Consider the following 14,092-nt stretch of genomic DNA (forward strand, 5'->3'; position numbering starts at 1 on the left):
CTGATGGCTTACGTCATCGAAAACAAATACATCCCCGTTGGAGAAAATGAGGCCGAAGATCGTCTATATCAAAGAGGCTGTTTTACACAGTGATTACTCAACTCGTCGTTTAATCGTTACATTGCTTCCTGTTGATACTATCCGAGTATTAATTATTAAAGGGTAACTAAATCCACCTGATAAAGTCGTACTGGAATGTTTTAGCACGACTGTTAAAAAAAAGTATTTTGAGAAGGGTTTTATAACGAGAAGGGCATCTCGCTGGTGCCGAACACGTCACTTCCGCTTCGACTGCTTTCGAGCCTCGAATGCTATTCCAGCAACAACAAGAAAGCAGGCCGCGTTAAAGCCAACCATAATCTATCTACAACAACACATTTGGCAAGCAACGAACACCACAGCCAGGTGAGCTAAAAATCTAGACGCTGATTGAGTCTTACAAACATGAGCTAATGTAAACAGAAACTGTAACAATGGCTGCTTCAAATCGTCATGTGCTTTTCTAGTACTATGTACATGGATGCCTTGTGAGTTCAAGACCTACTGAAATGAGATTTTCTTATTTAAACGGGGATAGCAGGTCCATTCTATGTGTCATACTTGATCATATCGTGATATTGCCATATTTTTGCTGAAAGGATTTAGTAGAGAACATCGCCGATAAAGTTCGCAACTTTTGGTCGCTGGTAAAAAAGCCTTGCCTGTACCGGAAGTAGTTGACGATGTGTGCGTGACGTCACAGGTTGTAGGGCTCCTCACATCCTGACATTGTTTATAATCATAGCCACCAGCAGCAAGAGCTATTAGGACAGAGAAAGTGACAATTTCCCAATTAATTTGAGTGAGGATGAAAGATTTGTGGATGAGGAAAGTTATAGAGTGAAGCACTAAAAAACAAAACAAAACAAAAAAACGAAAGGCGACAGCAGTGGGAGCGATTTCAGATGTTATTAGACACATTTACTAGGATAATATTGAAAAATCCCTTATCTGCTTTTTGTGTTAATAGTGTTTTAGTGAGATTATAAAGTCATACCGGGCTTCACGGCGGCAGAGGGCTTAGTGCGTCTGCCTCACAATACGAAGGTCCTGCAGTCCTGGGTTCAATCCCAGGCTTGGGATCTTTCTGTGTGGAGTTTGCATGTTTTCCCCGTGAATGCGTGGTTTCCCTCCGGGTACTACGGCTTTCTCCCACTTCCAAAAACATGCACCTGGGGATAGGTTGATTGGCAACACTAAATTGGCCCTAGTGTGTGAATGTGAGTGTGAATGTTGTCTATCTGTGTTGGCCCTGCGATGAGGTGGCGACTTGTCCAGGGTGTACACCGCCTTCCGCCCGATTGTAGTTGAGATAGGCGCCAGCGCCCCCCGCAACCCAACAAAGGAATAAGCGGTAGAAAATGGATGGATGGATGGATAAAGTCATACCTGAGAGTCGGATGGCTGCGGTGACCGCCAGTGTCTCTTAAGGGAAAATGGCACGCCAAATTTCTTCCCTCCTACAAAAACTTTCCCCTTGGAATACATTTGGCGTGACAGCCCCTCTAATGCCTGAAGGACCCCAATGAGGGCGTGATAATACCAAGTTATATGACTCCTTAGGGTTACAAGCGAAGCAAAAATAGCTTGAAAGGCTGGAATGCTATTTTTTTTCCTCACCGTTATTTTTCACCAATGACAATCAGCTAATTATAATGCTTTTAAAACAGGCAGCTGTGTGGGCTGTTTTAAGGTCCTTCAGGCATTAGAGTGGATGTCACGCCAAATGTCTGCCGGGGGGAAGGTTTTTGTAGGGTGGAAGAAATTTGGCGAGACAGAGCCAAGATCACAGCTGCTGCAGGAGGTCGCATAATCCATTCAAGTCTCTGGTAAGAGCCGACTTAATATCACAATTTTCCCATCCCAAAACTTGCTGGTTGACGTTGAGAAACATGTTCACTTGGCCGCTCTGTGTTAAAGCTTCACAACAAACAAACACCGGCTGTGTTTCGGTTGCTAAAGGCAGCTGCAATCCACCGCTTTCCACCAACAGCTTTCTTCTTTGACGTCTCCATTATTAATTGAACAAATTGCAAAAGATTCAGCAACACAGATGTCCAAATTACTGTGTAATTATGCGATAAAAACAGACTACTTTTAGCCGTGAGTGGTGCTGGGAGAACATGTTCGCTCCAACCAATAACATCACAAGCACGCATCAACATATTCTAGCAAAATTTGTTCATTTTTAACAGAAAATATTGCAAATGCAATTGCATTCGTTCTACACTTTAGCTGATTTCCAAGGATTTTTTTTTGGTTATCAAAAATGTACACTTAAGTAGGACTGAGCGATAAATCCAATACTCCTTATACTGAATCCTTTTGGCCATGGATTATACTGAATCCTTTTGGCCATGGAGACCAGCTGCTGGGTCTCTGCCACACCAGAGTCTGTTTGGAGGGACTGGAGGAGATGCGGATGAGGGGACAGGGCTGCGGAGCTAGCACTGAGCACCGGGACGGACAAGCTTTGTGGCGTCTTGGCTGGGTGAGCAGACGTCGGACACCTCAGTCTCCTTGGACACACATATACTCGCTCATCCATGCGGACCGGACACTGGCCGAGAGTTGGTTGGCGGCCGAGAGTGGAGTCTGCTCTCTTGGTTGCTTTGTTGGGTCTGCTCCTGTCTCTGGCCATGCTCCCTCCACCCCAGCGGACGATGGCGTAGATGCCACCACAGTGTATGTTTCTTTTACTTTTTATTCATAGCTCTATGTAGAATTGGCTGGTTGTATCCGCTGCTTTAATGTCTTTCATGTCCTTTGATGTTTCCCTCTTACACACATGTGAGAGCGATGTGTACTAGGGCTTTGAGTTGTTTTTTTCCCTTGGCCTCAGTCTGAACCCCCTCTCCAGGGGCCCAGGCTTAGACCGATTTTTTAAATTTAATTTAATTTTAATCTTCTATTTTTTTCTCCCATTCCCCCCACTTATTTACCTGTATCTCACCTTTTTTGTAAGGGGCGCTGGAAGCCGGCAGACCTGTCAGCGATCCTGTTCTGTCTCCCTGTAATGTTTGTCTGATCTTGAATGGGATTCTGCTGAAAATGTAAATTTTCCTGAAAGAACTTTCCTGAAGGAATAAGTACTATCTAATCCAATCTACTCGATATATCGCGGGTTTGTCTCTGTGCGATGTAGAAAATGACTACGTCGTGATATTCGAGTGTACGTTCTCACTGCGGGCATTACACGACAGGCTGTTCTCGCTCGTTCTTGTCTCCTTCTCACAGACACATAAAACAAGCGCACCTTCTTACATACGTCACATACTGTCGCACGTGCAATGTCATACGCCCTCGCGGAGCAGAGAGGTAGCGGCGTAGGTAAAGTTAGCAGTGGCAGGTGGTGTGAGTGGTAATACAAGAGAGAGAAGGTGCTAATTCCGGTAAAAAATGGAGGAAGGATAATTAATTCCCAAGAATAACAGCACAGGGTCCATCGTCTGGCGGTGGTTTGGGTTCAAGCGGGAAGATGTTGAACAGACAACCGTAATACGTCAAGTATGCGGCAAAAGCATTGCTACAAAAAGCAGCAGCACTATTAATTTTTAGCATCATTTGAAAAGTCACCCGTTAGAATTAAGTGCTTGAAACTCCGCATGCCAACATTTCTGGCCGGTGCCATACCCAACAAAATGCCGAAGCCACCAGCACTGAACCAATTGAGCCTGGCGTCTTCCATTTCCAGATCGACACCGTATGAAAAAAATAGTCCAAAACTGGAGATAATGTCTGCAGGAACCTACCACATAGCGAAGGATTTCCTGTTATGCAGCTCATTTTTAGTTATTTTCAGTGTTTGACATATCTTGTGACATCATGCACAAAAGTGCACTTTATTTGTTTTTAACTATTATAGTGGCGTTCTGTACAAAAAGTGCACTGTAAGTGTTTTGATGTGTCATCTGAGTGACATTATGCACTAAAGTGCACTAATAGCTTGTTTTAAAATGTCTGAGAATCTTGCACTTTGTTTTGAAATTAAAATAATGTTTGTGCCACTGCTTGATAACTGTTTAATAAATACACTTTTGGTAAATTGACTTAGTTGTGATTTCCCTCTCTGCATGAAAGTTTAAAATCAATGCAATATGAACAAGAATGTTTAAATGTAGACACATAATTAAGTGTTCATTCAAGGCTAAGGCAAAATATCGAGATATTTATCGTGTATCGTGACATGGCCTAAAAATATCGAGATATTAATAAAAGGCCATATCGCCCAGCCCTACACTTAAGTTATCCATCAAGCTGTAAAAAATATAATCAAGGTTCAAGGTGCTCTTATTACAGTCTATTTTTTAAATGTACAAGGCACAGTCCCGCTAAGAGCAGACATACATTACAGGGGGACAAGAACAGGACTGCCAAACAGGTCAGCCACTTACCTTAACCCTTAAAAAAGGTGGGAAACAGTTGATATTTTGGGGTAGGGGGGAAGAGTAAAAAAATATCAAGGTCCAGACTGAGGCCAAGAGAAAAAAACCTCATAGCTATAGCACACGTAAACATGTTACATATAATCACAAAACTTGCAACAGAGGGGAGGGTGGGAGCCACGAAGGCCGGCTGCAGCTACTGGGCTGTCCTTCACCCCGAATGGGAATCAAGCTGTGGTGAAGGCGTCGGGTGGAGGGGGGGTGGGTGCATATGCCCATTGTCCAGGGCAGGGGTCGGGAACCCTTTTGGCTGAGAGAGCCATGAAAGCCAAATATTTTAAAATGTATTTTTGTGACAGCCATATATTTTTTTTAACACTGAATATACATAAATGCATGCATTTTTAAGTAAGACCAACATTTTTAGAGTATAATAAGTTTCTCATTCTTTTTAATAACATTGTTATTCTGAAGCTAACTGATGATAAATAAAATACATCTGACCATTACTGCGATTTCTTGAACTGATGCGGTAGAAAAACGGACAAATGGATTAAAATGCATGAGTGTTTTAGCGCCCCCGCGACCCCAAAGGGAATAAGCGGTAGAAAATTAATGGATGGATGGATGTTTTATATGTTGAACGTTATTTTTAACACTGCGATTACCAGCGGAATTATTCATTACTTATCCCGTTAAGTAATTTCAGCTAAGATTTATCAGAGAGCCAGATGCAGTCATCAAAGAGCCACATCTGGCTCTAGAGCCATAGGTTCCCTACCCCTGGTCCAGGGTGTAGTTGGGGAAGGTGGGAAGAGTAAAAAAAATATTCAGTCAAAGGCTGGACTCCCAGGCTCCCCAGAACCTATTTTCCTCAGGAGGGGGTCCAAAATGAGGCCGAGGACAAAAACCTCATACCTATAGCACACATAAACATGTTACATATAATCACAAAACTTGCAACTAAGGGGAGGGTGGGAGACAAAAAAAAGTGTAGACAAGACAAAGAGGAATTGTGTAACAGGGCTATGGTGTGTTTGTATTCATATATATTCACTGTTATTTGTGGCCCTCAGTATGATGAGTTTGACACCTCTGATGTACATGGATGCTTGTATGCCTTGTTTGAGATAATAAAGCACAGCTGTGGCTAACCAGCTTATGTTAGTGGTGTGTCCGACTGGTCACAAGGTTTGGAGACGCCACACCCAGTTTTCATCACTTACTTGTGTTGACGGTTTAGATCCCTCCAAGATGGCCATGGTGAAGAGTGGCTGGCTCCATAGGCAAAGTAAGTCACAAATGTTAATGGTTATATACGTGAACGTTGTGAGGATTAACTCTTCTTGATGTCTTCCACATCAGGCACCATTCTGCGCCGCTGGAAGAAGAACTGGTTTGACCTGTGGGCCGACGGACGCCTCGTCTTCTACAACGACCAGCAGCGGAGGGACATGGAGGATGACATCCACATGAAGGTGGACTGCATTAACATCCGCGGTTCGACCGCCTGTCAAGGTGCTGGATGGACCGCGTGCCGTCATCTTGGCCCGTTAAGACTTTGCGTGTGACTTTTTTTCCATTTTGGTGCCCGCAGAGCTGAACCCTCCTGAAGGGAAGACGCGTGATGCTTTGCTTCAGATCGTCTGCAGAGATGGCCGGGTCATCAGCTTGTGTGCAGACAGTGCAGATGATGCCCTGTAAGACTCACGTGGGGTCCGCCGGTGTCTTCAAATTAGACGTTTTGAGTTCAATAAGGAATCTGGCTGCAGAGAGATCTCAATTTTAAGTCAATTTTCATGCTACTAGTTTTGTCCCATCTTGTGGACAACTTAAGTTAGGCCTATGACCAATTATCATGTTTTCAATACCATCAAGAGCAGAATCTACTTATATGACCCAATGCAAACAACCTTCGTAAGTCATGGTGCACAAAAAATAAAAATAAAGTACCACCAAGTTTTGTCCCATCTTGTGGACAACTTAAGTTAGGCCTATGACCAATTATCATGTTTTCAATACCATCAAGAGCAGAATCTACTTATATGACCCAATGCAAACAACCTTCGTAAGTCATGGTGCACAAAAAATAAAAATAAAGTACCACCAAGTTTTGTCCCATCTTGTGGACAACTTAAGTTAGGCCTATGACCATTTATCACGTTTTCAATACCATCAAGAGCAGAATCTACTTATATGACCCAATGCAAACAACCTTCGTAAGTCATGGTGCACAAAAAAAAAAAATACCACCAAAAATGCAAACACACAGGGTCACACATATAACACAATTTGTGGATATTATAAAAACACATCCATGCACCACGACAAACATTCAGAATTACATTTACATCCATTTAAATCCATTACAAAGCATGACACTCACCATGTTTTGGCTGCTTGATATTTCTGGTTTGATTCCAAAACCTTAAGGAGGTTGACATGGAAGTAAACAAGGGAGGAGACCAACTTTTACATGCTCTTAATATTAAAAGTTAAAGTACCAATGATTGTCACACACTCTGCATTTGACCCATCACCCCTGATCACCCCCTTGGAGGTGAGGGGAGCAGTGAGATATATTTATATATATATATATTAAGGGTGTTGGAAAAAATCGATTCGAATATGAATCAAATACGTTGTGCGATTCAGAATCGATTCTCATTTTTAAAAAAAATCATGTTTTTTTTTTAATCAATCCAACAAAACAATACACAGCAATACCATAACAATGCAATCCAATTCCAAAACCGAACCTGACCCAGCAACACTCAGAACTGCAATAAACAGAGCAATTGAGAGGAGACACAAACACGACACAGAACAAACCAAAAGTAGTGAAAGAAAAATGAGTATTATCGACAACAGTATCAATATTAGTTATAATTTCAGCATAGCAGTGATTAAAAATCCCTCATTGACATTATCATTAGACATTTATAAAAAAAAAATAAGAGTGTCACAGTGGCTTACACCTGCATCGCATCTCATAAGCTTGACAACACACTGTGTCCAATGTTTTCACAAAGATAAAATAAGTCATATTTTTGGTTTGTTTAATAGTTAAAACAAATTTACATTATTGCAATCAGTTGATAAAACATTGTCCTTTACGATTATTAAAGCTTTTAAAAAAAAAAAATCTACTCTGCTTGCATGTCAGCAGACTGGGGTAGATCCTGCTGAAATTCTTCGTATTGAAGGAATACAGAATCGTTCTGAATCGGAAAAATATCGTTTTTGAATCGAGAATCGCGTTGAATAGAAAAAATCGATATCGAATCGTGACCCCAAGAATCGATATTGAATCGAATTGTGGGACACCTAAAGATTCGCAGCTCTAATTATATATATTCATATATATATATGTATAGTCTTTAATGTTTCGCTCTTGTTTTTCATGTGTTTTATTTGTTTGGACTTTTTGTATCTATAAATCAATTAGTGTTATTTATGAAACTGTATATATAATACAGGCCAAAAGTTTGGACACACCTTCTCATTTCAATGCGTTTTCATGACTATTTACATTGTAGATTGTCCCTGGAGGCTTCAAAACTTTTTGACACCTGCCACGTGAAAACCATTTCAGGTGACGACCTCTTGAAGCTCATGGAGAGAATGCCAAGAGTGTGCAAATCAGTAATCGGAGCAAAAGGTGGCTATTTTGAATAAAACTACAATATAAAACATGTACTTAATGAAAGGTGCAATAACTGAAATCATAACTCCACATGTGTTCATTCATAGTTTTGATGCCTCCAGAGACAATCTACTATGTAAATCATGGGTGTCAAACTCTGGCCCGCTGTGTAATTTAATTTGGCCCTTGAGGCAATATCAAATTAACATTACAGCTGGCCCGCCGTTAATACACAGCAGCGGTGCCGCTGTAACACCGCAATTTCTCGCACTTGCCAATCCTCCCGAAGTTCAGTGCCCCTCCCGAAAATCTCCCGGGACAAGCATTCTCCCAATTTTCACCCGGACAACAATATTGAGGGCGTGCCTTAAAGGCACTGCCTTTAGTATTCTCTACTACCTGTCGTCACGTCCGCATTTCCTCCATACAAACAGCGTGCAGGCCCACTCGCAAAATATAAGCGGCTATTACACACACATAAGGCATACTTGGTCAACAGCCATACAGGTCACACTGAGGGTGGCCGTGTAAACAACTTTAACACTGTTACAAATATGCGCCACACTGTGAACTCATACCAAACAAGAATCACAAACATTTTGGGCGAACATCTGCACTGTAACATAACCTAAACACAACACAACAAATACCCAGAACCCCTTGCAGCACTAACTCTTTCGGGATGCTACAATATATTTTGATATTTACCTCAGAAGGCTGCAAATAGAAAAGAGGCATTACATTTTTATTTAAATTTTATTTGAAAAGCCATTGATATTTTTTAATGATTATTATTATATTTGAAGCTCAATTTGGCATGTCACAATAAAGTTACTGTATATAAGCCTTGCTTGTTCAATGTTTAATGCAAAACTTGTTTGGGTCCCTATTTAAAGGTTAATTTGTTCAGTTTTAAATTTTGGCCCACTCTGTATTTGAGTTTGACACCCCTGATGTAAATAGTCATGAAAATAAAGAAAACCCATGGAATGGTGTGTCCAAACTTTTGGCATGTACTGTATATACATATATACATAAATGTGTACATATTAGTCGCTTTTGAGGAAGTGTGACAATAACCATAAAAGTGGAGAAAAGTTTGGACACCCCTGCATTACAGTGTGTTCTTTCTGCTGCAGGGCATGGACCATGGCGCTACAGGATGCTAGAGTTAATATGGTGAGACTGCATGAAAATGAAAACAACTTTCCCAAAAGTGTTCTTAAAAGTTGTAAGATTCCCCCCCCGCCCCCCCACATTTAGATGGTTGCAACTCCCCAGGTGGGCTTCACACCAGAAGTGATGGCCTCCTCGCCGCCGCCTTACTCGGAATACGCGCCGCCACCTCCGGTAACGAGGCATTGAAAGAATTTAACAAATGGGACATGCAAAAAGAATCCCAACAACACTCATTGTTTTTGTTCTCTTCCCACCAGTTCTACTCTCCAGCCCAGTATGGAGAGTACGCTGCAGGTAGTCCGCACGCATCGCAGATCGTGTACGCCGCCGACGGACAGCCCTACGCCGTCGCTTACCCTTATCAGTACCAAGGTACGAGACTACATAATTCTCATGTGGCAAGTGTTAAATAGTCAGATACAGTTACCGTATTTCCTTGAATTGCCGCAGGGTATATAGTATGCGCCTGCCTTGAATTACTGCCAAGTTAAACTTGCTTCCCAAAATAATTAGCGCATGCTTAGTATTACCGCCTGGTCAAACTCGTGACCCTTCCCCTTTCATCATTTTCAAAATGTAGGAGGCTGATTTCAATACCGGTAATTAGAAATCGCATAAAGGGAAGAAGATTAAGAGCTATTCGGTAGGATTTAAGGTACAAGCTTACATCACACTCAATTTTTTACTGCAGACCTTTGGTAAGTGCCGGAGTGAGAAGAGGTTTTAAAATAATTAGCGCATGCTTACTTTTACCGCATGCCTTTGGTAAGCGCAGGAGTGAGAAGAGGTTTTAAATTAATTAGCACCCCAGGGGCAATTCAAGGAAATACGGTAGTCACACCACCTCAAAACAATGATGCATACAATAACAATTTGTGGTTAAAGGGGAACATTATCACCAAACCTATGCAAGCATCAATATATACCTTGATGTTGCAGAAAAAAGACCATGTATTTTTTTTAACCGATTTCCGAACTCTTAAATGGGTGAATTTTGGCAAATGAAACGCCTTTCTGTTTATCGGTCTTTTAGCGATGACGTCAGAACGTGACGTCACCGAGGTAACACACCCGCCATTTTCATTTTCAACACATTACAAACACAGGGTCTCAGCTCTGTTATTTTCCGTTTTTTCGACTATTTTTTGGAACCTTGGAGACATCATGCCTCGTCGGTGTGTTGTCGGAGGATGTAACAACACTAACAGGGAGGGATTCAAGTTGCACCACTGGCAAGAAATCTGCCGCCAGACCCCCATTGAATGTACCAGTGTCTTCACATTTGACCGGCGATGCTAAGACAGACATGGCACAGAGATGTATGGATAACCTGCAGATGCATTTGCAACGATTAAGTCAACGAAATCACAAAGGTGAGTTTTGTTGATGTTGTTGACTTATGTGCTAATCAGACATATTTGGTCACGGCATGACTGCCAGCTAATCGATGCTAACATGCTACGCAAATCGATGCTAACATGCTATTTACGCTAGCTGTATGTACATTTGAAACTAGATACCCACATTTAATGCAAAACAAACACTTACCAATCGACGGATTTAAGTTGCTCCAGTGTCACAAGATGCGAAAGTCCTGATCGTTTGGTCCGCACATTTTACCGGCGATGCTAATAAGGCAGCCATGCTATGGGTCACTTCATTAGGTACACCCATGCTATGGCCGAATAGCGTCTATAGCTATTCGCTCAATAGATTCAATTTCTTCTTCAATTTCGTTTTCGCTATCTGCCTCCATACTCCGACCATCTGTTTCAATACATGCGTAATCTGTTGAATCGCTTAAGCCGCTGAAATCCGAGCCTGAATCCGAGCTAATGTCGCTATATCTTGTGATTTAGGGCTATATAAGTAAACATTGATTGATTGATTGATATCTTGCTGTGCTATTCGCCATTGTTTGTTTACATTGGCAGCACTGTATGACGTCACAGGGAAATGGACAGTCGCATCGCAAATAGTGTAAATCAAGAACTTTTTTTTCGGGATATTCCGGGAGGTGTAAAATTTTGAAAAAAACTTTGAAAAATAAAACAAGCCACTGGGAACTGATTTTTATTGTTTTTAACCCTTTTGAAATTGTGATAATGTTCCCCTTTAACCTTTTGTACCGACTAGCTTGGCTGGAGACAAAAAATAAAAGCATGGCCACTGTAGCCAAAATCATCTTAATTGGTCGTAATTCATTGTCTAGTCTAGTCAAACTGTAGTATGTGTACCCATAGTGGTACGTGGGCTCCATCTAGTGGTTGCCAAAGAATCACTTGATCATATATGTATATTTTCAAACAGTGTTCCTGTTCAAACTGGTGGCCAAAAATATTAAATATACCGTATTTCCTTGAATTGCCGCCGGGGCGCTAATTAATTTAAAACCTCTTCTCACTCCGGCATTTACCAAAGGCATGCGGTAAAGGCAAGCATGCGCTAATTATTTTAAAACCTCTTCTCACTCTGGCGCTTACCAAAGGCATGCGGTAAATTTAGGCCTGCGCTTATAAATTTGAGTGTGATGTAAGGATACCATCATGAAAAGCACATTTAATTAAAAAAAACGTTATGATGGTCTTACCTTTACTTATGGTAAATGGGTTATACTTGTATAGCGCTTTTCTACCTTCAAGGTACTCAAAGCGCTTTGACACTATTTCCACATTCACCCATACACACACACATTCACACACTGATGGCGGGAGCTGCCATGCAAGGCCCTAACCACGAACCATCAGGAGCAAGGGTGAAGTGTCTTGCTCAAGGACACAACAGGCGTGGCGAGGTTGGTAGAAGGTGGGGATTGAACCAGGAACCCTCAGGTTGCTGGCACGGCCACTCTCCCAACCGCGCCACGCCGTCCCCAAAATAAATATATAAATGAAGTCCATGCGCAGCTCCTTCTGATCAAAAGCATCGATAACTTGTTTATAGAAGTCTTCCTTATCTTTCTTCAGTTTTAAAAGTCTCTCTGTCTCGATGGAGATCTTCCTTTATTACCTCCTGCTTCGGTTGAAAGTCCAGTTTAGAAAACAGTTTTATTTTAGATATGTAATCCTCCATGTTAAAAGTGCAAGCGAGAGGAAAAAATTTACTCACGCTGCTCACTCTTGCTGCTTGGTGTCACTTCTTCTGCAAACGAGTAGTCGCAAGAAGGATCACTAGTGCCCTCTACCACCAGGAGGCGGGAGTCATTTAATGACTCATATTTGACACACGCAGCTACGGTATATTAATAAAACATAGATGCTTGCTGTTCTTTTTAGCATATTCAATAGCTTGGACCTTAAATCCTACTAAATAGCTCTTAATCTTCTTCGCTTTATGCGATTTCAAATTATTGAAATCAGCCTCCTCCATTTTGAAAATGATGACAGGTGAAGTGTCACTCGTGACGCGACGAGTTTGACCTGGCGGAAATCGTAGGCATATGCTAATTATCTTGCGAAACGAGTTTGACCCGGCGGAAATTCTAGACATGCGCTAATAAAAATAATATTTTGCGAAACGAGTTTGACCTAGCAGTAATTCTAGGCAGGCGCATACTATATACCCGGCGTTAATTCAAGGAAAAACGGTACTTGTCAAATAAAACCTCTGCCTTGTTTTTAAGGACTACTATTTATTGTAGCGTCCCGGAAGAGTTAGTCCTGCAAGGGGTTCTGGGCATTTGTTCCATTGCGTTTGTGTTGAGTTACGGTGCGGATGTTCTCCCGAAATGTGTTTTTCATTCTTGTTTGGTGTGGGTTGACAGTGTGGTGCATATTTGCAACAGTGGTAAAGTTGTTTATACGGCCACCCTCAGTGTGACCTGTATGGCTGTTGCCTTGCATTCACTTTTTTCTGTGAAAAGCCGTAGCTATGCCTTTAAGGTTTATTGCCGATCTGTACTTGTTCCTACGTCCGTGTACACAGCAGCGTTTTAAAAAGTAATACATTTTACTTTTTGAAACAGATACCGGTAATTTTACGTTTTAAAGCATTTATCGGCCGATTTTACCGGACATCCTTAGTTACGACTTCATTTGAATGTGATCTGATGTTTGGATTTTTGCGGGTCTTCCATCTAGGCGGCTACAATGCAGGCGGAGTCAACCGCGTGGTGATTCAAGAGCGCCAGCGGGACAACGGCGGCGACGTTGCCATGGGCATGCTGGCGGGAGCGGCCACAGGTCTGGCGCTGGGGTCGCTCTTCTCCGTCTTCTAAGTGTGTGTGTTCTTGTATGTCTAATATACTGCAGCAGCAGCAGCCCCCCCCCCACATACATTCCCTAAACAACTCTGTGAAGCATGGCAGGATGACAACACTTTTTCCACGGACCCTAAAATATTCAACTTCAGCACTTTCTCCAAAGCGCGGTGTGGCAACCTCACCCTCCTTATCATAACCAAAACAACTAATATTTATTATTATGAGTGTCCTGATCGATCCGATATGGATAGGGGTCCGATATCAGTAAAAAAAACAAGTATTGGCTTGCTTCTAAACTCCTGGGTGTGTTTACTTGTACAGAGCTGGACAGCCGGCTAGCATCTGAATGTGCTCCCAAAAAGCGCACTACTTTAGTCTTTTCTTCTATTTTAGTCAGGTCATTTACAAAAAGTAGAAGGCTATAGGCTACTAAGAGCTAGCAGCTCCACAAGCTGGACATATGTCCTTAATTGAACTATATTGTGGTCAAAAACTCCATGTTTGTCGATATAAACAGGTATCAATTATAATTTCTTATTACAGATACAAGGCACACGAAGATTATATAGTATGTGTGTATATATATATGTGTTGTCTCGGCAACAATTAACTTACTGCGTTATGAGCTTAATGAAACCATTA

The 14,092-nt window shown here is 41.7% G+C and overlaps 1 protein-coding gene across 2 annotated transcripts; it reads left to right on the top strand.

Moving 5' to 3' along the window:
• Window positions 1–52: 52 nt before the first annotated feature.
• plekhb2 (pleckstrin homology domain containing, family B (evectins) member 2) lies at window positions 53–13,611 on the top strand. 2 transcript variants are annotated; one of them, XM_061888127.1, is made up of 8 exons: window positions 53–405; window positions 5,668–5,715; window positions 5,790–5,942; window positions 6,022–6,124; window positions 9,210–9,249; window positions 9,352–9,420; window positions 9,507–9,621; window positions 13,329–13,611. In XM_061888127.1, the coding sequence occupies exons 2-8, from the start codon at window positions 5,679–5,681 to the stop codon at window positions 13,463–13,465; spliced, it is 654 nt and encodes a 217-aa protein (XP_061744111.1). In that variant the 5' UTR covers window positions 53–405; window positions 5,668–5,678; the 3' UTR covers window positions 13,466–13,611. The 2 variants fall into 2 exon arrangements, with proteins under 2 accessions (XP_061744111.1, XP_061744110.1); XM_061888126.1 differs by having other exon boundaries at window positions 65–405; window positions 9,334–9,420; window positions 13,329–13,610.
• Window positions 13,612–14,092: the final 481 nt, after the last annotated feature.

This window comes from Nerophis ophidion, linkage group LG26 (assembly GCF_033978795.1).
Source record: "Nerophis ophidion isolate RoL-2023_Sa linkage group LG26, RoL_Noph_v1.0, whole genome shotgun sequence".
NCBI lineage: Eukaryota > Metazoa > Chordata > Actinopteri > Syngnathiformes > Syngnathidae > Nerophis > Nerophis ophidion.